We start from the raw sequence: 26205 nt of genomic DNA, 5'->3' as shown, positions 1-26205 counted from the left end.
CCAGGAATAGCCCCCGAATTTGATATCTCTAATGCCCCCCGGTTTTGAAATGTTAAATTAGTTTGGACGAATTTTGCAGTAGTTTGGATAGATTGGTGACGTAGGACATTTAAAGTAGTGTTTTTTTCTAAGTTTCGATTTCGCTTTTTCCGAATTCTAAATAATGGTTTTGAAACAAAATTCTCTATTTTCTTCACCTAAATTACCCCCTTTTTGCAATCTACCTTCGTTTATACACATTTTTTGTTATTGTCTGGGATGTCTGTAGATTGTAGAAAACTGATTTGGTAGGAACATTTTGTTAATGGTTCCCATAAAAGTCCTCTGAGTTTACGTCACGTGGCAAACGAAATCATACGAAATAGAACCGCTCTGAGGCTTATTGTGATTCTCCCTAAGGAAATCTTTTGTGACTAACTGGAAGTGAATCATACTTTAGTATTAGATACTCCCCTGTCATGAAATTCTTGGTTCACTATTGCGATTTGCGACTTTAACTGACGCATAAGTTAACACCACCACGTTGGTGATATCCCTCGGCAATAAATTTTTAATTTAATTACTTGTGCAGCTTATGAAATCGTTTGTTACAAATTTGGATTCTTGAATTTACTTTAGCCATAGGACATTCTAAGATTTCTAAATATTTCAAAGAGAGATTATAGCATTTGGGGCTCATATACATAAACAAAATATTCTCGCAAATGTCTCCGTGAAAAATAGTAACAAACTTCTGCGTGTGTTCATGAGTCTTATTAGGGTTGAACCACACGTACCCCAACCACACCACACCGTCGCGCCAAAATGTTGTCATCTGTATCTCACACGCGGTTGATAACTGCAAATTATCGTAAGTGTGAATTTTTCTATTTATTTTCAATACAAAGTATACGCCCGACCACGTGGTGTGGTTGTGGTCGTGGTTCGTGGTGCTGTTGTTACTTGTATACATAAATAATATAACCTCGCAAATATCACGTCGTCGTGAAAAATATTATTTTGCGTTCATGCATGTGAGCTCTAATATGACTGTGACTATAATGACGTCACACGTGTATCCACCGCGTGCCGCTCTACCCGAGGCAGTAATACAATTTGAAGCAGGCTGTCGAACTGTTTCAGCGAGTCCAGCAACTACATGCTGAGCGCGGCCGGCCGCCCGCCGCTCGACGACGCGCCGCCGCCCGCGCACGCGCCACGCCCCGCGTACGCATTGTAAGTATACGTCAAGACTCAAGAGTAAACGCCATTGCATGAAAGCCTCTAAAGGTAGGCATTCACGAGCGATCCATATGACTCTTGCGCCATTGGCTCGATACTCGATGTCGCGCCGGGCCAAATTCCTGACATTCACGAACACGCCAGCGAGCCGTTCCATTTAATCATTTTGAGTGTAGGCGTTGACAGCACCGGACATGTTCTAAACTCAAACTAAAACCAAAATGGCTCGGTGCAGCTGGAATTCCATCGCGTCGAGCCGATCCATTTGGACCGACAGTGTTTTTACATTCATGGACGAATTTTTGATCGACAGCGTGCCAAAAAGATCGATGGATCGCTCGTGAAGCCTTTAGAATGAGCCATAATGCTCTATTACCTACGTACTGCGGTACGTTGCGTTGTCGGAAAGGAATACGCATTGCGTGCCACATGGTTGTAACAACGCGACGTTGCTACGAGACAATAACGCCGCTACGGGACGCACTTAAAACGAATTGGTGCAAAGTGGCTTTGTTGTTGACTGTTTTCCTGTGTTGAACTCTCTTTGGTTAATACGAAAATGGAGAGAGATAAGACTAGCGACGCTGAGCTTTCATTAATTACATTATTATTACAATAGAGACCTAGACCCATGGCGAAACAGCCCACCAGCAAGCTATTGAAAATTGCAACAAACACGAATGCATAAAGTGCTCGTGGTTAAGAGCTGGTAGTGGTTTTGAAGCGCGCGCTTTGCTAACGCGGCGCGTTTCGAGAACCCCGGATTCTATTGAAGCGTACACATGCAAGCGCGCGTGTAATGGGTGGGGGGCGTTTCGAAGCGCGCGCTTCAAAACGCCCAATGTGTACCGGGCCTAACCGAAAATGTTTTTATTTTAATATTCACTTCCTTGATATACTTGAACTTTTTAAAGCCAAAGTCTCACCTGTAAAACAATAACATTTTATCTCCTGAATATTTATTTTGTTACAAAATATACTAAAGTCGAGTATTCTGTTTCAGCGAGGCGCCCAAGGGCGGCGGCGGCGGCGTGGGGGGCGGCGTAGGGGGCGGCGGGCCCGCGACGGGGGCGGAGGAGGGCGAGGCGCCGCACTGAGCTCGTGTTGCATATCACGTCGTAATCTTGTTATTTTTACCAAAAAATGTAAATTCTATCGGCTCCGGCCGCCGGCCGCGAACCGCCGATCGTTCCTGGGGACGGCCGCTCGGTTCCCGCCGACGGCGTACGCAGTTAACGTATTTATTTAGGTAATATTTTTCTATTGGCTACTGATAAGATTTTATGTCGTTACTCGTTATGCGTGCCCCGGGCCGCGTCGCGGGCGGACGCTCGAAGCTCTAGCAATAATTTTACTGGTTCCTAAGACATTTTTTGTAGTTAGGTTCTATTTTGCACGAATTTCTCGCGAAACACTGCCGCTTTACCCTTTCGTGTTAGATCGCTTCCTCCGTCGATATAGTTCGTTCCGTTGCGTTACGATTTGTATATGAGGCATTCGAGTGCTGTACGAGGGACCGTTGCAATTGCAAGATAAATATATCGAGAGATCGCATAATTTTAGAAACTAATATAGAGATACTATAGTCATTTCGTTTTATAGATATAATATATTTAAAAAAAGAATTTATTTCGGAGTGTCGGGTCGGAAATGTAAAGTCTTCGGAGTGCTGTGATCGTGATGGTTATAAAGGAGTCATATTTTTAAATACGTTAAGAGTTACTACTTGCGGTGTCGATGGTCCGCGGCATCCCTTCTGCGGGTCGCCGGGTCGCGGGTTGCGGGTCGCCGGGCCCCGGGTCGTAGGGCCCCGGGTCGCGGGTCTCCGGGCCCCGGGTTGCGGGTCGCCGGTCGCCGGGCGGCGCCTCGCGCGGGATGCACTAATCATATCAAATAAGCAATAACTATTATTTGATAATAAAAAAGTTTTAATTTTTAAAATACTATTTTAACCACGTTGTTATAAAAAGTAGCTAGTAAATAACTGAATTCTCTAAAGTCCATGATCATTTATACTGTTCTTTTGAACGATGATCGAATCCTCGTAATGTGTCGCATATGAAACAATCCATATCAATGTTATTTTACGAAATTTTGTACTTTAGTCACGTTAACTAACGCGGAGGGAACGAGCAGATGTTTGTGGACTTTTCCTATAAATTGGTGTCCCTCTTTACTTTCTGTGGTTATCATTATCTAAACTTGCATTTTTAAAACCCATCTCCTGCGTATGCATTTAAATAATCGACAAATTCCGCAGTAGTGTGCTTTGGAGAGGAAACTATCATTAGATTCATTAGTATAGTCTGTCAAGAAAGTGAAGCAATTAAAAAGTGGCAACATCGTAGTGTCATCCGTTTCAAATCAATCTAAGAAAAAAGGGATGGCACTACGATGTTGCCACTTTTAATTTCTTCACTTTCTTGACAGACTATTATGTTAGCTAGTGGATTTTTGTCGATTATTTTAATGCATTCTAAATTTAAACGCTCGCAGAAAACAGTTTTTTTCTATGTACGCCCTTCTGTCAATGGTTTTCTGTTTAGTAACTCATAAACATTTGCTCGTTCCTAAAAAGGTGCGGACTGAACGTTATACCTGTATAACTTTGAATTATTTTACCGTTTTAATTTAAGAATATATCAAATAGTGTTACCTCATTTAATCGATTACCATTGTATATTTTGAAGAAGTTTTATCTGAAATATATTTTATATTAAATCGATATATGGAAAATGTATAAAGACAATGCCAAATTTTGTGAATTGAATTCTTCGTATAATGTGACTATGAGTCTTTAACTAATGAAATGATGCACAATACTAATTAGTAATTGTAATATCATTACTCATTACTCAATGTAAGGGGCACTAAGCGAGACGTATACTCGTAATTTTGTGCTCAATAAATATCATTAGGTTAAAAAAACTGGTGATCGTGCAAGTCAGTTCGCACCGCGGCTCAGCCGCTATACCTAGTTGCAGTTACCAGACCTATCGTATTATTGTAGTATAATGCTACGTAGTCAAATTTTATCAACTCGTTAGTAATGGCGTTGGAAAGTCTTAATGCTCAATTTTGCCAAATTTTACTTGCCGAATGTCTTGTCTATTACTTTCGTACGTCGGATATATTTTATACTCATTTTCTCGCCCCCACGGGGGCTCGTGGCTCGTTAGATTTGCTCAATCGTAAGCACTTTATTTTTAAAATGTCTTCGCGTATGTTCCCAAAACGATGACCCGATAAAAATATTATATTAATAGTAAATTATACGACGAAGATTCGTAATTTTAGAGAATAAATATTATATTGCAAACGTTTGTTACGCGACGAATGCTCGAGATGCAATATGTTACTTTAGTGCCAAATGATATAAGTTTACTCGTAGCAATATGACGTATCCTAATTCTCTTGTAATTTTTCACGTAGTGTAAATGACCTCTGAGGTTTTAAAGATGTTTTTTCTTTTACAAGACTATAATATATTTATACAGGGAATGAGTTAGGTATGTACTGTTCGGATATAAGAATGTCGTTTCGGTGAAAATACTCAAATGTTGCAGGGTGTAAAATATAACGTGACGGGTGTCGAGACGACATCGGGGGGCGGGGCGGGGCGGGGCTAGTGCCGGGGGCGGGGCGGGAGAGATGAGACGTTATTTACGTGCGCGTTTATTTCGATTTATAATTATAACGTTATTTTTACACTCTGTTCGTAGCACTAAATGAGCAATGGAACAGAGAATTTATTTACTCGATATAAGTTTTTAATTATTTATATATTTTATTAATTGATAGTATACATTAATTATTATTTTGCATTTTACGAGTGACGGCAGCTGTCCATGTTAGCGGTGGAGTGTACCAGCTCTCGCGACTCGTTCGTAAACGAATACATCGAACATGACACATTGGGCACAAATATTGTTAAAAATTTCTATAGCTTCCTCTCGCTTGTCTGTAGGTAGTGTGAAAGAGATTTCCGAAGTTGACCGTGTAATCTACGTCTAATTCTCTGTTAACTGAGCGAATATTTGTAAATATGACCAACAACGATGCCACTGCGCCGACGGGCGAGTGTTGTGCCAAAATTATGTGCTAGTCCCGAAAGAACCGTTGTTATCATTTTTCAGATTTTAATTTTAGTCCAGAATGTGTTTGTTCCTGTGCTGTGAAATCAGTTATTTCCAACAAATCAACACTTGTTGTGATATGTGATTTGGGGTAAGGCCCCGGGTGTTGCTTTTTTGTACTGTTTAAAGTTCAGGCATCATTGTTATAGTGTAGCTATTAGCGTAATGTCGTTGTACATTTTTGCGCCTTTTTTATAGATTCGATGGCGATTGGCGGTTTACATTTTTTTTATATTCCAAAATTTTAAATATCATTTATTTTAATTATGGTGATAAATATCATCGTGTAGATATAATTAATGATTTTCCTTTGTAAATTCTAGTCATCACTAGTAAAAAGCTTGTGTGATAGCTTTACCTGAATCGTCAGTCATTGATGGCATTCGAAAGTATCTCAATTTAGTTCCTTTTATACACCTGATGCCTGCTCTGGTATATTTCTTTAAATTTAAAAAGGCAACAACCGGGGGAAGGCTTCGGATAGGTCGACAACTCCACAGGGTTTGTTGAAATATTTTTATTGGGAGAGGTTTTACTCTAAAAATATATGGTTAGGTAAATATACAATGCAATGTAATTGTCGCGCGACTTGTGATGCGGTGTTGAGAAGGTTGTCGTCCTATATACGTGTGATTCGAGTCATATAATCTTAATATATGGTGAGCTGTGTTGGTTTGTTACTATATTTATATATTTATACGATGCACGGACGATTTAAGCTTTGAGCTAGTGCAATATTATTCCAAATTGTTTATAAGAAAGATGTTATGATAATTTCTAAATTGTTATATAAATATTTTTGTAATCGTGATCGAAAAAGCAACTTGAATTCTATTTTTACGTTGCATTTATTATCAAATTTTATCATATCACCACAGACCCATTGTGGACTCTATGTCAGCTCTTGTGAAGAATATAATATAATTAAGGTAGATTTTTTTTGATATATTTCAAATATTGTGAGTCAATTGTAGAAAATAATTCTCTTTTTATTTAGAATATTTTAAACAAATTATGTCTAAGGTTGCTCAATAGATGCAATGCTGAATACAAATATACATATGTACTATGTGATTTTGTATTGCGTTCTTTATACTGTTATTTCTCTGATATGTCGGTTTATATTTTTTGTGAGTTGTGGCAGCGCATGCTATTCTTATGTTTATTATTAAGAAAGGCCAAATGTTGACTTGCTTATGTGAGACTGTTTTGCCAAGAATCAGAAAGTATATTACCTACATTGTTTTAAAATAAATGCTTTTATATGAAAACATTGTTTTTTATTTTCCCTACCTTGATTTAGTTAGTCTAGCTACAATAATTATTGTAATTCTAAGTATGTATACGTCTCAATACTTCTTACGGCTTCAAAGATGTTGGGTTTTTTAATTATGCCGACAACTATTTGGCCGGTATAAATAGTCAGTACTCAAGATGTATCTCGGTCTCAAGCTCAAGACACGGTTCAGGCTCTGTGATTGGTTGGCCGGCCTAAGGCTATGGTATAAATAGTCAGTACTTAAGATGCGACCCGGTCTCAAGACGCGGTTCGGCTCTGTAATTGGTCCAAATTTTGACAGCCAACCAATTACAGAGCCTGAACCGTGTCTTGAGACCGAGATGCATCTTGAGTACTGACTATTTATACCGGCCTTAGACTTAAGTGGCGCCCACTTGAGCCGTTAATTACCATAACCTTACGTCGCGTTCTAACTTCTAACCCTCGTCGTAAATTAGAAATGGTTGAACTCTACAAGCAATCAATTATAAATTTTGGTTCTATAATGAAATTGGCCGGTGTAATACATCCGTATTAATATTAAAAATACGAAATTTGTTAATTGGCAAATATTTTGAGTCTCGGGAAAGGACATGGATACTTTTTAACCCGAAAAAAATGTACTGCGCCATAAATGAATCTTGGCGCAACGGCAGCCCCGTTTCGCCAATCGAGCGTCATCTTGTATCTTTAGACTCTTACGAGTCTGGAGTTCAGGAGTCAGGACTCGGGAGTCTATAGCAGCTATACTCAACCTGCGGAACCTGAGTAATTTTGGATGCGGTTCGGTTTAAACAAAGAAAATATTATAATCACTACGTATGGTATAAAAAGCTGCGGTGCGGGGCCGATGCTACGTGCTGACCAGGAGAGATGCGCTCTGTTTGCTGACCGGTCGGTGTAGTGAGAAAGCCCGATGATGCCGATGTGAAATCGCCCAGGCCGCGGTACATTGCGGCAAGTGGACGAGGTACCCGATGAGGCGATGCTGGCGGGGAGTGATGATGATGAAGGAGGCGTGTTCTGTCGAGGGTCACCATGTGGGATATGCGTCTCGACCGCAAAGGAAGATCTTCCGACCGGTATTTTTATAGCTGTCAAAAAGGTGAAGAAATAAAAAAGTGGCCACATCGCAGTGTCATCCCTTTTTTCTTAGATTGATTTGAAAGGGATGACACTACGATTTTGCCACTTTATAATTTCTTCACTTTTTTTAACAGATTTATACACACAGACATAAATCTATTTTGGTTTCGTTTGACAGCTCAAGATTATTGCTCTATAAATTCTATTCCACTAGGCATATTAGTATTACTTACTTAGTATACCTATATTAACTTTACGGGCGAGAACTGCTCGAAGGGTATTAATAGACCAATAAAGTTAATATGTTATACCTACCGGAATAGAAAAAAAAAGGTCTGAGCAAGAGAGATGTCACTATCAGTAACACTGCGTGGTAAAAAGAGACGTGTGATACATGACAGCAGCACTCTTTTTTGACGTCCAGTCGGCACGTGCCGCAAGTTGACAATTTATTATCATAGAAATCATGTTCAATCATGCTTGTGTAAGTGTATACGTACACATATTTTTACACACAGATATGAAACCAATTTTGGTTTCGTTTGACAGCTCGAGATTGTTGCTCTATTCCGCTAGGTATATATATTTTTTTTATATGAAATAAGGGGGCAAATGAGCAAACGGGTCATCTGATGGTAAGCAACTTCCGTCGCCCATGGACACTCGCAGCATCAGAAGAGCTGCAGGTGCGTTGCCGGCCTTTTAAGAGGGAACAGGGTAATAGGGGAGGGTAGGGATGAGAAGTAATTAGGGGAGGGTAGGGAAGGGAATAAAGTAGGGGATTGGGCCTCCAGTAAACTCACTCACTCGGCGAAACACAGCGCTAGCGCTGATTCATGCCGGTTTTAATAATAATAATAATAATAAAGTTTATTTGCAACTATACATTCATTCATACATGGTGCAGATTTACAAGATAATATATAATTCCAATTAGCAGCCGCAAATTGGCTCATGCTCGGCATGGTACACCCAAGGGCATATTCAGCGTCGGTCTTCCGCAAGAGCCATTGGTGACGACATGGGTATCACTATAAACCAAGTAGAATAGCTAGCAAACACTTTAGATAAAACACAACATAAATATATTATATACATATATTTATGTTGTATTTTATGATATATAGATAAAATACAACATAAAAAAGAAAAATAAAAATTATATCTACTAATTATTAATAAGTAACTAAAAACTAAAAAATTGGCGCGACGGCCGACGACTGACTGTGTCGCATCGCGACAAAGCCGTCTCGCGAGTCGCGCCGCCGCTACAGGTAACTATAATATTATTGGCAACACACGACGTCATGAATCTGTGGTGAAATACTTGCGTCATTTGTCAAAAGAAAAATAAATTCCATTCTCGGATTCCATTGTACAAACTACAAAGTAAATGTTTATGTTGTATCGTGTTGTATATTTACAAAATGCAGAAAATTAAAATAAATATCAAATAAATAAATCAAGACAGTAATTAAAAGTAACTAAAACTTAAAAGTACCCAACACCATTGACATTTTCTGCGAGAACGTGGTATTTCTCCGGTCGAGCCGGCCCATTCGTGCTGAAGCATGGCTCTCCCACGTATGAATTAACTTTATGATGAGACCACACCTACCTTTCTAGCCCTTATTCCACCTTACAAAATTTAGACGTCTAAATATGATTCAGTACCACGGAATATATAACACTACAGGAAAGGGCATATAGGCGTGGCCCGCGTGCCATAGTTATGTCCAGCTGGACATAACTTAACTCGCACGCAAAAGGAAATTCGTGAGTACGGATTTAAACATTACGTTAGTTGACGTAAGGTGTAAAATTGCGTACAGCTTCAAGTCTTATCATATTTAGCTGTCAAGCGCCATCTAGCGTTGAATAACTGAACTCGGTAGTCAGAGCCGGTATTGCTAAATTTAAATTCTTCTTTATTTCAAAAGGGTTAGGGTTGTTTTTTCGACATTGTAATTAAAAAAGAAATCTCTTTGTGATTGGTTATTTCTTTTGTGTGCGTAAAATGTTACTGTGTGAGTTTGGCGACAGCAGTTTCAATGAAACTTACTTGCTATGGCCCTTCCTTTAGTGTTATATATTCCGTGTTCAGTACCGTAAAACTGGCTGAATAGGGACAGTTTTCAACTATGAACTGAAAATACTTGTAACTGTGTAAAGTCTAGCTTTCGTCAATGTTCAAATTTTTGAATTAACTCTTGAATTAAGCTACAAGATCGTAAAAATGTGTTTAAGTTGTGCCGTTCTTGTAATATTAATAAAAATAAGGTCATCCCTATTTATACTTCAGATGGCAGTTAATAGGGATGAAAGCAGGGTTATTAGGGAAATTTGTCAGGGCTGTCACAATAAAGAAAAAAATAATCAGTCATTATAATTTCTTATTGTGCGGGAATCGTACATTTTCCGGGACAAAATGTATCCTTTGTCCATTCCCGAGACTCAAAGTACATATCTCCATACCAAAATTCATCAAAATCGATTGAATAGTTTTCGCGCAAAACATAAAAGTATATTGTGCAGTAACGGTACATTTTTCCGGGATAAAATGTATCCTATGTTCTTTTCCGGGACTCAAAGTATCTCTATACCAAAATTCAACGAAATCGGTAGAGCCGTTTACGCTTGATGTCGTGACCACGTGACCAAGGGAAATATTATGGATTCATTTTTATTCATATAGATTAGAAAAGTAAATTGTAACAGCCCTAGTGAAATTGTTTCATTCCAAACATTAATCGTCTACATACATCTCTTACTCGTATCTATTTATTTAATACGGCGTCCCTTTCAGCCTAGCACTGATCCCTATTCACCCAATTCTCATCCCCATTTACTACAATTCAAGATAAAAATGTATGACTTGTGAAAATGTGGGTTTCCTAGCTATAATAAGTAAAAAACAAGTTCTTACTGTGTGCCATTTTATTTAAGAATAAATAAAGATATAATAAAATTCACTTTTACAACAAAGAATACACTATTTACTTTTTTATTGATAAAGTTTGAAGCGACATAATTCACCGTTATTTGAAGGCACTTTTTGAACTGAAGTCTCAATGTCTTGTAGCCAACTTCATGGTGTTTGAGTGTTGCCATCAAAAGGAATAATAATTCTACTTCACTTTAAAACCAAAAAATACTTGACACCTTATAGCATGACTGTAAGGTTTCTTTTAAAATATTTTTATCGGTTTCGTCCCTATTTACACCTACGTCCCTTTTCAGCCAGTTTTACGGTACCTACCTAACTAAATTTAGTCAAGTCGAATAGCATTTAGAAAGTTACTAAATGCTATTCCACTTGACTAAATTTAGTTACTGAATCATTTAGGGCCTGTTTCACCACTTCCTGATAAGGCTATCCGCCAATTAACTTCACAGATCAAGTATGGAAAATCTGTCAAAACAGTTGTAAATAGCCTATTAGGCATAGGCACTTTATCAGAAAGTGGTGAGACAGGCACTTAGACGTCTAAATTTAGTAAGGTGGAATAAGTGCTTTTTTCTCTACTATAAATTTAAAAAAGGTATTGTCAAAGTACCAAAATGACATTGACATTTCAAATTTGACTTTTGAAGTTTCGAGTTCAACGACTTCTAGCTCATATTTCTATTTTCATTGAAAATAAAGTAAACTTTTTCAAATAAATATTAACAATTTCTCAAAACTGTATCATCATCTCATAATCAATTCATGAAAGACCTTTTTTATCGAAACTTTATTACTGCTTGCTTTGATGGCGTTTCCTCAACCTAATGCACAAAGAGGTTATAGTTTGCTTATTACTCAATTTATCTGAATTGTTAAGCTTATTTAAGTTAACTGCTATTAACATCAAGATTATACGTGAAATGCTACTAAGATTAAAATGTTTTTATTTTCTAGAGTTGACAAACAGAAAAATTTTAGAAGAATTACAGTTAAAGAAACAGATGCTTTTGAAACAGGGTGCTGTTACGCCACTCACTGCCACGACTATATCTCTAACACAGTCGAATCCCGTCAGCCAGCTGCCTATGTGTTCTATTCCACCACTCTCTGCTACTGCTGTAAGATTCGTATTTTTTAAAATAGGTCAACATGTTACATGTCTTTTACTAACTGAAAAGTATTGATTGTCACTCCTATTTTTTTACTTATTTAAACTATTTTTAGGGGTTCCCACAACTTCCCGAAGCAAATATTGTAAACACTAGCCACAGGGCAGCACTGCAACACGCAAACGCCACATCCTGTGGTTATTTTGTATCTCAAGACTCATCCTTTGGTAACCAAATACTGCCTGTACTGCCGAGATTTGATAATAAATGAAAACATGGCAGCGGTTATGAAATTAAAAAACCTTGAAGGTTATCTAAGTAATGTAGCAGGTTTTTCAAAACCTAAAATACAATTTGAACAGTATGAGACACCAGCACATATAGCTGCTACATCTTTGTATTGTATGCAGGTAAGGTTTTATTTTTAATTTATAGCTTTATAACTAGATAACCCAAGAACTTTGTATCCTTAATTTTCTCACCGTATAAACCTTGTCTGGACTTCAAGGAATATAATTAAGACTAAATGAGTTTGGGATTCTCAAGTTTAAATTACTTACACTATATTTTTTATTATCTAAGTAGGTTATTTTTAAATAAGACTTCAAATTATAGACACAATTCAATGCACTAGAAGACAAGGCAGTACTTGATGCAGGATGTGGTCCAGGTATGCTTGCACTTGGAGCTTCCCTCCTTGGTGCTGGAGCCGTTACCGCAATAGACATAGATGAAGATGTTCTAGAAACTTTACAAGAGAACATTGATGAAATGGAGGTCACAAATATAGATATTATACAGTGTGATTTTTTAAAATCAAATATTTTTAGGTAAGTATCATGAATTTTTGGTCATAAATAAAGAGTCACTATCATCCATCTGAGGTTAAGTGAAAGCTGATGGCAGTTTAATAAAAAAAAATTAAATTTTATAAAATTTCATGGTACAGTAGATTCAATTTGTAAAAATGTTAAATATAAGTTTCTTTTTGCAGAAACAATAATCAATTCGATACAGTGATAATGAATCCGCCGTTTGGGACAAAAAACAATGCTGGAGTAGACATGAAGTTCTTACAGATGGGACTGAGTTTAGCTTCTGATAGTGTTTTCTCACTACATAAATCATCTACAAGGTAAGTTGACTCAAATTTTTTAATGTATTACTGTTACTGACAACTTATATTTCTATTTGTATAACTATAAACAGAGCACTTTTGTTTATAGATTACACAATGTTAATTTAACTAACCAAACCAAATTATGAATTCTATGGAAATAGATAACTTTATGCTGATCGCACATTTATCAGCACCATACGCGCCGTACGTGTCAAACACCGCATAGTACACGAAATGCGGCGAGTACCGCGTATGGTGCGGACGAATGTGCGAGTTTCACATCATTTCATACAACGAATTCTAAAAGGCGGCGCGTTCGCGTGCGGTGATTTTCTACTAGAAATAAATAACTTATATTTCCTCCCTTTGTAGATCACATATTCAAAAGAAAGTTAAAGAGTGGGGAGTCCAAGGTACTGTCGTAGCAGAACTGAGGTACAACCTGAGCGCCTCATACAAGTTCCACAAACAGCAGTCTCGGGACATTGCTGTAGATCTATGGAGGTTGCATCACTGACTAGACAATTTTTTGTATTTATTTATACAATGTAAGAAATGGTTAAGTGTAAAATGAATTCCAGCGTGAATTAAAAGTAAGTTTTTAAATAATTATCTTTGATTTTTTTATACAGATGCATGATCAATAGCATAAATTATACTTATTAGTTATTTATTAATATAGGTTTTAGAAAGACAATTTAAACAAAAATTAAAATTTGTAAATATTTTATTTCTTATATAATTTTCAGTCTTATATCAGTACATGAATAGCATACAAAAAGTTTCATGAATAATATTTATAATCGAGACTTTATAATTGAATGCTTAAAAGGTGCAAGCAAGACAGAAACTTCTCTCAATACGCTCTATAAATGAGCTTAGTTTTAACATAAAACTTTTTTTCTTTGAGAACATAACTCGACATTGCAACACTTGTACACAAATGCGAAAAATATTCAAAACCTAATTTTTCATAATGACCACATACGAAAATTGATCGCATCGTTTAGAAAAAGAAACTATACTTCTATTTTCAAATCTGACGTTTTGAAAGCGCCATTTTGAAACAAAGAGAAGTTTGAATTTGGAAATTTCAAATTGGAAAATTTTGGAATGTCTACTGGTCGCCGAATTTAATATTCTGGGCCAGCTTAATGGTCCCTGAGTAGTTGATGGTGACGGTGGAACGGCGCATGTAGTTCTTCCATGAGTCCGAGCCGCACTCCCGACCGCCTCCCGTGGCCTTCTCGCCGCCGAAAGCGCCTCCGACTTCAGCGCCATTAGTGGGGATATTCACGTTTACGATGCCGCAGTCTGAACCGTGGGGGCCGATCCACTGGAAAATGATAATTTAAAGATAACGTAATATATTTATTATTGTTTAACACGTCGTGGAAAAACGAGACACAATAGATATTCGTGTCTCGTTCACCGGGCTTGATGAATTAAAGAAGTGTTTAATGTTGAATAATAAGCTAGAAACAATGATATTCTACTTATACAGATATGTTACGTCCATACTATGTTCCGGCTTAAATCTCTTCTGAACAATTTTCAAATTCAAAATTGCTAACATTGACAAATTTGACAGATAAGTGAAACAAAAGATACGAAAAACCATTTACATAAAAGAGACAGTTCTATTTTTAAAACGTCGAATCGTATCGCTGTCTCTTTCTTCGCCTGAGCTATGACGAAAATTCGATTTTTTCCAGATTGTTCAAAAAAAAAAATTGAAAATGTAAATAATCGAGATATTTAATGCAATCAAGACATGTGGTAAGAGATTCCATGTGTTTTGTTTACTTTCGAGTCATAATTGGTACATTTTCGATACACGCACGGCGTCATTTTCAATTTATTTAGGTAAGACAAGACGTGGCACGTTCGTGACTGCGCTCGATGCAGACTAAACCACAGGCGGCCCAATTGGGCTTCACAACGCGCGCGGTAGTATATCTGCTTTAAGTTTTTCATCATTGACTAGAAAGATAAAAAATGTAATCATATCGCTTCTTAAAATTATAAATGCGAAAGTGTGTCTGACTGTCTGTTACCTTTTCACTCTTAAACCACTGAACCGATTTTGATGAATTTTAGTTTTTTTTTTAATGAGATAAGGGGGCAAACGAGCAAACGGGTCACCTGATGGAAAGCAACTTCCGTCGCCCATGGACTCTCGCAGCATTAAAAGAGCTACAGGTGCGTTGCCGGCCTTAAAAGTCCCTCTTAAAAGAGGGAATAGGGTAATAGGGGAGGGTAGGGATGGGAAGGGAATAGGGGAGGGTAGGGCATTGGGCCTCCGGTAAACTCACTCACTCGGCGAAACACAGCGCAAGTGCTGTTTCACGCCGGTTTTCTGTGAGAACGTGGTATTTCTCCGGTCGAGCCGGCCTATTCGTGCCAAAGCATGGCTCTCCCACGTATGCAGATATTTTGAGTTCCGGGAAAAGTTTTGGCTCTATATTATGCGATTTTAAAATAGCAGTGTTTGCAGGTGGCGCCAACCTTTACTCTATAGTCTATGATTATTTTCACAATCATAGATAATATGATATTGTCTATGGTTGCATACAAAGTATGGAATTTAGTTTATATAAAATAAAATCTGTAAATTACCTTGAAGATATCGCCCAGGTTTTCAGTGAACAGACTAGAGGACAATCCTTGTTCGACTTCATTGTTGTATTGTACAGCGGTGTTGAGGTCGGGTATCTCGACGCAGTAGACTATCGGCGCGAAGCACTCGGAGTGAACCAGGGGACTGTCGTGTGGCAGACCGGTGATGATTGTTGGTTCCACAAAGTAACCCTCGCGTTCCATTACCTGAAATGATGAAGTTGGTTATAGCAAAATGCAAAACAAGTAAGGTAAAGCGGTATAGTTATAAAAGCCAATAAATACGCGCGTTTCAGTGGCATTCTAAATGTTTGATGTATGTTAGCGAGTAACGACATCAAACGACAGAATGTTTTCGTTTCTACAATAAGATAATATGTCTTTGTATATTTTGTGAAAACCTTAATGAGAAGTCTGGTACATGCTCAAAGTATTTGGTATTAATTACTACCTTCAGGTTTTTAGAAATTTTTAATCATGACCTAAGTGGGCCCCTAGACAACCAATTTGATTGTACAATTATGCATTATTATTGACAGTCTAGGGTTGATATTGAACGCGCCTTTCAATCTTATTGTCAAATAAATTGTTTAATAATGTTGTCCAATGATATTGCGCAATAAAATTGATCGTCTAGGGACCCACTTGAGTTTTCTTAAGAAAAATATGTATCACATACCTTGCCACCGAACTCGATCTTGCCGCCCTGCTTGACGGCCTCAGCGACTGTATTCTTATAGGCCTGTACCGCTGCGGGCGTGTGGAGCGGCCCTATCAGCGTCTCCGGTAGAAGCGGGTCACCGATCTTGCTGACAACACCCGCGTACGCCTTCTTCAGCCGGGAGACTACTTCTCCAAATACCTGGGAATAGTTTGTTATGAGCTTAAGCTTAAACCCTCGATCTCGGAAAAAATCTGTCAAAAATAGGAATCCAAAATAAATAAAAAATGGCGCCCGGCCCCGCCCCCTTTTTACAAATAATGTAATATTTTTTACATCCAACCCACATTTTATGTTTCTGTGAAAAACATTAACAGCTATGTTAAATTTTCTATCTATCAAGCCATCATAATTATAGTATTTAGTCTGATTTAATATTCTTTTCACAATATGTACTTTTGAAACTATTTTTCTGACTCTTTGACTACAAATAATAAAATATTTTGTTATAATCTACACGACGGGACCCTTGTGATAACAATTCATCGTAACAACTTGAGATTAATAAATTTATATAAAAACCAGGGAGTTGAAACAAGTTTCCACGTACGAGAATTGATAGCGACGAGACAATGGAATGCATTAAGTGAGTCATTAGAAACCGATTTTATTTACGACAGCACTATACAAGGGATTGACTTTCCATTCAGAAAATTGTGTTACGCCTGATCTGATACTGAAAAATAACCTAAAAATTATAAGCCAAAATATTAGGAGTGTTAACAAGAATCTTGATGAATTTCAAACTGTACTTGCGAGAACCAAAGTTCAGTGGGACTTAATTATCTTAACGGAATGTTGGATCCAAGGAGTCACCAATATATCTCCTATCCCGGGCTACGTCTGTCTCTCAACAAAAAATAATAACTCGCAAAACGACGGCGTAATCGTTTACACAAAAAAGAGTACAATTGTAAGAGTCGAGGAAAAATCCAAACTGTTTACAAATTACCATTGACTCTAACACGATTATACTTGCTGTATACAGGGTGTAAAAAAAAAAAGTGATAATACTTTAGGATGTGTACGTGTTTCTTGTAGAGAGTACACTGTGAAAGTAGCAGCCCTGAAAGAACAACTTTTTTTTCACTTTTGTATGGAAAAACTCGTGACGCTCGGGCCTTTTTTCGTCTTTCAGCGCTGCTACTTCCACAGTGAACTCTCTACAAGGAACACGTACACACCCTAAAGTATTATCACTTATTTTTGTTACACACTATAAATCACCTTCAAAAAAGACATTGCTCCTTTTCTTACCTCTCTAGGCAATATCCTAAATACCTTAGACAAACCAAATAATATCGCAATCATAGGTGACCTTAATATAAATATAGGCGTAGACTCTAAAGACCAAAAAAAAAATTATCTAACATTGCTGGCGTCTTTTGGTCTGTTACCAGCTCACTCTCTACCAACCTGATTAACAAATTGTTTGGACCATATTATGTTGAAAACAAAACTTCCAGCCAAAGCACTTGTTGCACATACTTCTATCACAGATCATGACACAACAATTCTCTATCTATCTAAATCTCCATCAAAACCGGTCTCCAGCCGAACAATTAGAAAGCAAAACTATGAGCATATATCTAACCTAGACTTCACGTCAATATATACAGCCCAAGACCCCAATGTTGCCGCCAACTATCTTGTTACCGCCATTAAAGGGGTAATCGAATCAAATACTGCCATACTCAAAGTACCCAATCGCAAAAAACTCCTGAAACCCTGGGTCACTCCTGGTCTCCTCCGATGTTCGAAACACAAAGATAGAATGCACAAAAAAACTAAAAGAAAATCCAAATGATCAAATCCTAGCAATCTCATACTCCCGATATAGAAACTACTGCACAAAAATTCTATAGACAATAATTGAGTACACATTCCCACACACGCATGTCGCACACACTCACACAGACACACACACATACACAATCTCCCTCACACACACCACATGCACGCACAAACACACACATACACACACGCACGCACGCACATACACACACCTTCTTTACATCTTATATACTACACAATATTCATACTAACCTGACTTCACCATCTCTACCTTTAAAAATATTTTTTCTTATGTAATCCAAAACTGGAACATCTACGTCTAAACGTAATCATTCTTTTGTAGTGCTTCTTAATCTGGGATAGAGGCCTGGTATCCTGAAATACAGGCTCACGCCCAGTTTAGGCACCAGTCTCCCACATGAAACCTACCGATAATGTGCTATTTGTCGAGCTATTTGTGTCTACAATTATACTACTTTATCTACAATTATCTATAATCATACTACTTTGTGTCTATAATTATGTACCTACTTTCTGTCTTTTAATATTATGTGGTGAGAAATAAATAAAATTATTATTATTATTCGCGACGCCGGGTTGTCTTTTCCAAATTTGAATGGCCCATTCAAAAGTCGAACGCAAATTGCAATTTGAATTGAAACTAAGGCATAACTATTGAGATAGACTAGCGGAGAGAGCCTTATATCGGTGTATAAGCGTGAAAAGCGTGTCAAGTTGAGTCCGACCTACTCGGTCGTAACAAAGGAATTGGTCTGCATATTTCATGTAATAAAAGTGTTAATAAACGTTTTTAGTGAACATTTTATGCTAGATATTGTTGAGTTTTGTAGTTCTGCGAAATAATAAACCATAAGAACGGCCAAAGAATGCCTCAAACACGTTAAATACGTATTTTGAACAACGTTTTTTGGGCTTTTCAATTAGTATTTTTGTAAGCTAAATAGATAAGTTACAAGTTTAATAATCCCTTAATCGTGCTATATAAGCCATTAGTGATTAAAATGTCACATCAAGTAATAATTAGGCTACAGACTGTGCATAGCTTTTTACGTGTGATTAGGGATGCACTTTACTTGAACTATAGTTTATCAATATCATGAACTAAATTACTTTCTTTTCAGGATTATAATTTGCTTCGAAATGATCGACAAATAGAAATATTTAAGAAAATACACGCACATTACTTCTATGAAAATAAGCACAAAATGGCCACGCGATGACGGGCTAAGACTCCATCTATCTCCTATATAATATAATACTTTATCTATGGGCATAACTTTGCGTTAAGTTGGCAACACTGTGTCGTTATGTTGGCAGGACTGTGTTGTCTATGGTCATACCTTCTTGTGTATAAACAGGCGCCTGGTGGTGGTGCAGCGCTGCCCGGCGGTGCCGGCGCACGCGAACAGCGCGGCGTTGAGAAGCAGGTCAAGGTTGGCGTCCGCGTTCACTATGATCGCGTTGTTTCCGCCCAACTCCAGAAGATGGCGGCCGAAACGACGCTGCACTTCTACGCCCACCTGAAATTAATGTTGACTTTTATGGGCAAGGCTTTTCAGCTTGAAGCTTATTGACAAAGATTGAATATTAGAGTGAGATAATTTTCATTACTGTACAGAGTATTAGAAAACCAGAAACCAGGAATGCCCGGTTTTTATTAATGAATAAAGTGAATAGTTAATTAATTCCCGGTTTCTAAAGTTTTCGGATGTCGCCAATTAACATCAGCCAAATAATAACACCAGAGAATAGATAAACTACTGTCAAAAAGTTTATTTATAAGTTCAACTATGAAGCAAGCAGATGTGCTATAATATAAGAGCTTTTACCTCCTGTCCAACGTTGGTGCTGCCAGTGAAAGAGACCGACTTCATTCTCTTGTCTCTAGCTATTGCTAGAGACAAGAGAATGAAGTCGGTCTCGGAGTGAGATATCGGGCAGATTATTATCTGCCCGATATCTCACTAACACGCACTCCACTATCTTGAACAATGACGACTATTTACGCATCTTACCTCCTGTCCGACTTTGGTGCTGCCAGTGAAAGAGACCAGCTTCATCCGTTTATCCTTAGCGATAGTCTGTCCGATGTCCTTTCCTCCGACGCACAACGCAGCAACGGCTCCGGGAATGTTGTTCTTGACAAGCACGCTCTCCACAATCTTGGTGACCGCCACCGCGATGAGGGGCGTGGTCTCGGCGGGCTTCCATACGCTCGTGTCGCCGCATACCTGTCATGGAAGTATTTTAGTATATATTATAATTATATTATGTTTTCTTCGATATCGCAATGATTAAATTATATCATTAATTAAACTCAGTATTTTATCATTTATCAGTGCCGAATAATCCAAAAAACAATGACGTGCCTGGGGGAGGGAGTATTGTTGCTACAAACAACTGTGCGATTAGATTACAACAGTAAATTATTATCTTTTAATTTTTAATTTTTGATATCAGATATCTTGTATCTAACCTACTAAATAGAAAGACAAAGTCAGTGCTTGATACCTGGTATCTCACAGTAAAGTAAAGGTACTCTCACAGTAAATAAAATATTTACACTAAAAAAATAAACTACCTAACACAAAAAAAAAAAACATTTTAAAACACCGCAATCGCCAATCCGTCAATGTAAGAATATATGTTTATCGGAGTTATGCGACGTCGCAACGCAAAAATTTCATCAACATTGTGTGTACCAGGCTACCAAGAACCAGCACTCTTTTACGCATCGGAAATTTCCACGATGCGTTCTGCGCTTCTTGTAGATTTTTACGATGCAACGCCGAAACACAGTGTTGAGGCCTGGCTTTTTCTTTTGGCACCGCCGTAGTAAAAAACTTACCATAGCAATGGCGCTGTTCCATCCAAACACCGCGACTGGGAAGTTGAAGGCTGTGATGATGCCAATCAGACCCAGCGGGTTCCATTTCTCGATGAGCACGTGTCCAGGCCTCTCCGAGGGGAAGATGGTGCCGGGTAGAGACCGGGAGAGACCAAGAGCCAGATCACAAACGTGGATATACTCCACCACCTCTCCAATTGCCTCAGGAAGGATCTTGCCTGGAATTTGGAAACAAAATATGATTGTGATAAGCAATGCTAAACACGCCTATTAGTTATCTATGTTGGAACACTTAAGGTGACGCCTTGATAATTTGGGTGCAGCGATATTGATTTTTCTCAACAATGACTAAAGCTAAGAAATTAAAGTTCATTGTCAGTATTCATCATGTCTTTATCTTTGAATTACCTACCCATAGCATAACACGCTGGTCAACTTTTATAACACAGAATAATTAATCAAAAAGACCTCTATAAAAACAGGGATTCTAATTTTGCCAACAAAGGAGAGTGATTTAAGCTTTCAAACTTTGTACATAGATTAGTTCAAGCATACACTATAATTTGCCTATAGCTTATATGAAATATATTTATAGTTTTTAAATTACGCGACAAAAACCATTTTGTCGCTAACGCCCTTTCCATTTCTTGCTGTTCCATTTCTTGATTTATATATACATATCTATATTAAGAAAACAAACGATCTAAAACGATTTTATACTTTAACGCGACGTCACCTTAAATAATGACGCTTTATTAGTATGATATTTCATATTTGTACACTGTAGACAGATCATATTTGGCATCAAATATTAGCTTAAAATATTATAATTTTACTCATGGGCGTACCCAGGTAGGGGTGGGGGGTGGGGGCAGCCGCCCCCGCTCCCTAGAATATAAATTAACGTCAATTTTCCTGGCAAGTGGGAATTAAAAACGTGTTACCTACTCTGAAGTGTTGGAAACAAAATATCTTTCCAGTCCGATTAATAAAAGTCAATTTTCATGATCCCTGCTAAAATCCTGGGTACGCTCATGATTTTACTTATCGTCTGTGTTCTGAATCTACAACTATAAATCTTTCCCTCTTCCCTTTCCATGTGCACTATAGCTTTCCCAATGGCTACAAGTTCTCTCAATCTGCGACACAGGCTCCTCTAGCCTTAGTTAATGCGCACAAAACTCTCCAGTTTTTTTCCATGGTTTCTCTCCCTCTATCTTATGAACTCACCCATCTCCAGCGACACCAACTGCCCTAGGGGTTGCAGCTTCTCCCGCAGCGCATCTCCAATCTGCCGCACTATCTCCCCCCTGCTCGGAGCGGGCAACTCCGCCCACGTATGCCACGCGTCCTCAGCCGCCTTCGCGCATTTGTCGTAGTCCGCCAAACTGGCTGACTTCACCTCAGCTATGATATTGCCGTTTGCGGGGCTCAGGGATTGGATGATCTGAAAGATGAGTACGTGATTTATTAATTGGTGTACAGAATTTAAAAATTGCATTCTCAACACAAGTTTTCGCATTTCGCACTGTGTAATAATTTTATTACGTACAACTGCGTTAAAAATCTTGTTAATAAGTACATTGATAATAAGAAACGAAAGAAAAACATCGAAAATCTAAATAAGATGGTATCTATTATTATCTATGACCCAACAATGGTCGACGAAATATACCTATGATAAAAAGCCTACCTGCCCATTCGCCTCCCATTTTCCGTTAAACACACCGACATTGGTCTTCTCGAGCCCCAAGTCCTTGAGGAAGGAATATTTGGGGTCATCGATGAGGTACGACGCGCTTCGAGCCATTGGCACCCTCAAACGCAACAAATGGACGGAACGGCAGAGAATTCGACTCATAAGTGCGGCTTTGTTGAGCTGTCAGTGAACGTATGATGTTAACTAAATTATATAAATAGATAGTCTTATCTCAACAATTAAAGCAAAAATACCTACAGCTGATAATAGTGGTTAATATGACTCTATGGCTATGGACATACGGATTAAATTCCCGTTCCCGACAGCGCTGATAAGGTCTCGGTAGGTCAGGATATTTTATCGTAGTATTTATTTAGTTATACCACAGCGTAATAAAGATAGTTATACAATCATGTTTGTTATCATTTTATTTGAATGAGAAAAGTTTATACAGTGCGTTGCACTCAGAACACCCAATGCATATCATTCAATATTTAAAAATATAATTTTTAAATACAAAATTGTGTTACAAAAATCTGCATAATAGTATAGATATAGTCACTGGTACCACACTGGTAAAATTAGTATTTCATTGAAAATTGTATGAGTATTTAATTACGATATTGTACTCTTGAGGACATATTTTGTGGTTTGTGGTATACCCACGGTACACCACAAAATATTATAACCTTTGATATGACCTCAAAAGTACTAGTGAGTAGTGTAGTAGATTATTTAAATTTAAAATAAGAATTTTCCAACAATGAAAGACAACATAGTTCTTAGTTTATATAATAAATAATAATAACACCTTAAGTCCATATCACATGTTTCTTGTTTTATAACAGCTCCACCTGTCTATATTTTAGGTATTTTTAGAAACAATTTTCTACAGTCTTGTTACCACAAAGTATAGTCTCTGAACCACAATGCTAAAAGTGAACTTGAATTTGTTATTTTCTTTTCATTTTACTGGGGTAACTGTAAACACCACAGTCCACAACATTAGGTAGGTACTACTGACTACATAATACAACAAAAACTTTCATCTTCAACTATAGTTCCATCTTTCATTTCTTTAGCCTTCTGGGCTAGATATGTATTTTCATCCCTTTTTCTCATCCATTCAGGTAATGGTTTGTCCCAGTCTGAAGGTGGTCCGTCTCTTTTCTTCCAAACATCATTTTGGTAGTGAGCTCTGAATCTTGCAAAACGTCGCGCCTTTTCACTCTTAATAACTGCTTCCTGAAAAGGCATGATTAGTTAAGTATTTTTAAAACTAAAAAGTATGCATGAGCATGACACATTTATAATGCTGTCACTTCACATGGCTATTTGTATTTGCGTATTTGATGTATTCGCCAAACAATCACCATGTGTAGACGGTATGTACGAAGTCTATAACTGACATCCGACATTGTATTGGTGAACAAAACCTAATTTAAAAATTCTGAATCGAATGTTTGTAAGTTTGCTATTTGACAGCCATGTGTGGAAGATCGTATTTGCCTTTATTTGCTTGTTTGCATATTCGTCAATAATGTTGCCAAATACAACAAATAGCAAATACAAATAGCCATGTGAAGTGCCAGCATAACAGAAGTTTTGGTAGAGCCGTGTCATACGCGTTTTTAACGTGTGGCGTATGACACGGGAGCCGTGTCATTTAAAAAACGATTGTATCTCCCTCAAATTACACTTTAGAAGGTTCTACTCTGAACAAAATCATCTTAATTTTCCACGTAGAACAAGCCTATAGGCTTCGCCTCTGAATATTCTGTGAATTGAAAAAAAAGTAGGGGCCGTCAACCTTTTTTAAAAGGTGCATTCATTGCGGATTATACGGCAGCCGCGCCTTATGGGTTTTTAACGTGTGGCGTATGAGTCGTATGACACGTGAGCCGTGTCATTTAAAAAGCGATTGTATCTCCCTCAAATTACACTTTAGAAGGTTCTGCTCCGAACAAAACCATCTAAATTTTCTACGTAAAACAAGCTTATAGGCTTCCTCTCTGAATATTCTGTGAATTGAAAAAAGTAGGTGCTGTCTCCTTTTTTAGCCCACAACAGCGGAGTAATCATTGAACACACATAAAAAAATATCTACAGCCAAACGTATAACCTCCTCTTTTTTGGAAGTCGGATAAAAAATATTAACTACGAACTTCTTTAAATTTATTTACGAACATATAATTTACTTTGGAAACCCAGATCTATTTAATATAGGTAGGTACTCATTTTTCTAACTTTGAAACCTACAAAAGGTTTGCAACCTGCCATTTTCAGGTTTACACTTAGTAAAACTACTCGAAATCAACTTAAAACAACGTAGCCTTCCGTCAACAACAATATTTTGGGTTCAATTAAATAAATTAAGTTAATACAAGCGTAAAAACCAAAAAAACCATAAAGCTTTTTGAGCGTGGCGGATGACACAGTAACCGTGTCATCTACTCCTATATTGTATGACACGGCTCACGTGTCACGGCAAAATTTTATGCCGCCACGACTGAAAGTTTTCAAAAAGGTGCACCGCATTGAATCGGTTACCTAAGTTACATGGATGGTGCTCACAATTTATTTTGGGTCTGTCCTTTTGCTCCATAAAATAATTTATATTAAAATAAATAATTAATTGAATGACAAAGAAGAATAAACTGGCTAATTTTGCTGACAATAAGGTGATGGTGATTGGGGAAGGAAACAGTTTGAGGAGCAAAAGGACAGACCCAGCAGTAGAACTCAATAAGCTAAAAAAACTTACACCAGCTTTCACATTTTTCTTATCCACCCATTTGCAACAGTTATCATAATCTTTCTTCCATTGATTACAGTCCAAAGACTTGCCAAATATGAAATATTGATGAAACCTTCCTTTGAGACTTGTGCATTCTGAATATTCGGCGTCATATAAATCACAGTCTCTTATCTGTAAAAAAGATTCAATATTACTACCATAGAAGCATATAATTATAAACTAAAAACAAAGTATAAATCTTGCATTATATTATAATATAAAGTTGTCTTTAAAATCAAATGTGCTTAAGACTAACAAGTTTTACATACTTGCAAAGCTAATTCACTGATTTCGGTAGCCTAGTGTGACTTGTTAGGGAAAAATATTATTTACTCTACAATACTTTAATGACAAACTAGGACCCAAATTCAATATGCCGGTATATAATACTCACGTACAATGAGTACGCTCTAAATTTTTTTTGTGAAATAAGTTGTTATACTCACAAGCCATTTTTCTTCTAGTTCAGGTTGTGTTTCACCATCAGTCTCAGTTGTAGGTTTCTCCGCTTTGGTTGAATCGGGGTTTTTACTTGGATCAGACATAATGAGTTTTTGAACTCGGTTTAAAGTTAGAGATCCAAATTGTTCCAAAAATATTGGTTACATAACCTCAATCATTTACTCTTCTATTATATTTAAAAAAAAATCATGCAACTTCTAAGTATAACTTTTAGAAACTGTAAGTAAACTTATTCGTTATATATAATGTTATTATATTATATTTTTAATTCAGAAGGTTGTAAATTGTTAATAATTCCTAATACTTTGTAACCTCAATTTTCAAGAAAGTCAAAATCAGCTGTTTT

The 26205-nt window shown here is 37.4% G+C and overlaps 4 protein-coding genes across 4 annotated transcripts; 2 read left to right on the top strand and 2 right to left on the bottom strand.

Annotated features, from left to right (window-relative positions):
• The first annotated feature begins 11328 nt into the window (after positions 1-11328).
• Positions 11329-12049, top strand: LOC121731626 (SOSS complex subunit C homolog B). The gene is made up of 3 exons (XM_042121147.1): positions 11329-11505; positions 11624-11787; positions 11894-12049. Exons 1-3 carry the CDS (start codon positions 11475-11477, stop codon positions 12047-12049), a joined length of 351 nt encoding a protein of 116 aa, XP_041977081.1. The 5' UTR covers positions 11329-11474.
• Positions 12050-12053: 4 nt separating this feature from the next.
• LOC121731625 (rRNA N6-adenosine-methyltransferase METTL5) lies at positions 12054-13510 on the top strand. Its single transcript, XM_042121146.1, has 4 exons — positions 12054-12188; positions 12394-12608; positions 12773-12913; positions 13271-13510. The coding sequence occupies exons 1-4, from the start codon at positions 12054-12056 to the stop codon at positions 13413-13415; spliced, it is 636 nt and encodes a 211-aa protein (XP_041977080.1). The 3' UTR covers positions 13416-13510.
• Positions 13511-13607: 97 nt separating this feature from the next.
• Positions 13608-22780, bottom strand: LOC121731558 (putative aldehyde dehydrogenase family 7 member A1 homolog). Its single transcript, XM_042121040.1, has 8 exons — positions 22595-22780; positions 22132-22348; positions 20902-21119; positions 20069-20284; positions 19394-19573; positions 16197-16379; positions 15518-15724; positions 13608-14234 (listed from the first exon to the last, which is right to left on the bottom strand). Exons 1-8 carry the CDS (start codon positions 22760-22762, stop codon positions 14016-14018), a joined length of 1608 nt encoding a protein of 535 aa, XP_041976974.1. The 5' UTR covers positions 22763-22780; the 3' UTR covers positions 13608-14015.
• Positions 22781-23613: 833 nt separating this feature from the next.
• Positions 23614-26128, bottom strand: LOC121731560 (UPF0545 protein C22orf39 homolog). Its single transcript, XM_042121042.1, has 3 exons — positions 25844-26128; positions 25365-25529; positions 23614-23845 (listed from the first exon to the last, which is right to left on the bottom strand). Exons 1-3 carry the CDS (start codon positions 25940-25942, stop codon positions 23624-23626), a joined length of 486 nt encoding a protein of 161 aa, XP_041976976.1. The 5' UTR covers positions 25943-26128; the 3' UTR covers positions 23614-23623.
• Positions 26129-26205: the final 77 nt, after the last annotated feature.

This window comes from Aricia agestis, chromosome 11 (genome assembly GCF_905147365.1).
Source record: "Aricia agestis chromosome 11, ilAriAges1.1, whole genome shotgun sequence".
In the NCBI taxonomy this organism is placed as follows: domain Eukaryota; kingdom Metazoa; phylum Arthropoda; class Insecta; order Lepidoptera; family Lycaenidae; genus Aricia; species Aricia agestis.
This window is presented reverse-complemented; position numbering and strand designations above follow the sequence as displayed.

Bases quoted from the DNA above. Each gene is read 5' to 3' on its own strand.
- LOC121731626 (XM_042121147.1), top strand. From the start codon at position 11,475: ATGGCGTTTCCTCAACCTAATGCACAAAGAG. The intron at 11,506-11,623 runs GTTATAGTTTGC...TTTATTTTCTAG, and splicing joins TCAACCTAATGCACAAAGAG to AGTTGACAAACAGAAAAATT. The intron at 11,788-11,893 runs GTAAGATTCGTA...AACTATTTTTAG, and splicing joins CACCACTCTCTGCTACTGCT to GGGTTCCCACAACTTCCCGA.
- LOC121731625 (XM_042121146.1), top strand. From the start codon at position 12,054: ATGGCAGCGGTTATGAAATTAAAAAACCTTGAAGGTTATCTAAGTAAT. The intron at 12,189-12,393 runs GTAAGGTTTTAT...TTCAAATTATAG, and splicing joins CATCTTTGTATTGTATGCAG to ACACAATTCAATGCACTAGA. The intron at 12,914-13,270 runs GTAAGTTGACTC...CTCCCTTTGTAG, and splicing joins CTACATAAATCATCTACAAG to ATCACATATTCAAAAGAAAG.
- LOC121731558 (XM_042121040.1), bottom strand. From the start codon at position 22,762: ATGAGTCGAATTCTCTGCCGTTCCGTCCATTTGTTGCGTTTGAGGGTG. The intron at 21,120-22,131 runs GTGAGTTCATAA...TCCAAATTCCAG, and splicing joins GTTGGTGTCGCTGGAGATGG to GCAAGATCCTTCCTGAGGCA. The intron at 14,235-15,517 runs GTAATTTACAGA...ATCATTTTCCAG, and splicing joins ACCTGGGCGATATCTTCAAG to TGGATCGGCCCCCACGGTTC.
- LOC121731560 (XM_042121042.1), bottom strand. From the start codon at position 25,942: ATGTCTGATCCAAGTAAAAACCCCGATTCAACCAAAGCGGAGAAACCT. The intron at 25,530-25,843 runs GTGAGTATAACA...TCTTTTTTACAG, and splicing joins AACTAGAAGAAAAATGGCTT to ATAAGAGACTGTGATTTATA. The intron at 23,846-25,364 runs GTAAGTTTTTTT...ATGCCTTTTCAG, and splicing joins AGAAAAATGTGAAAGCTGGT to GAAGCAGTTATTAAGAGTGA.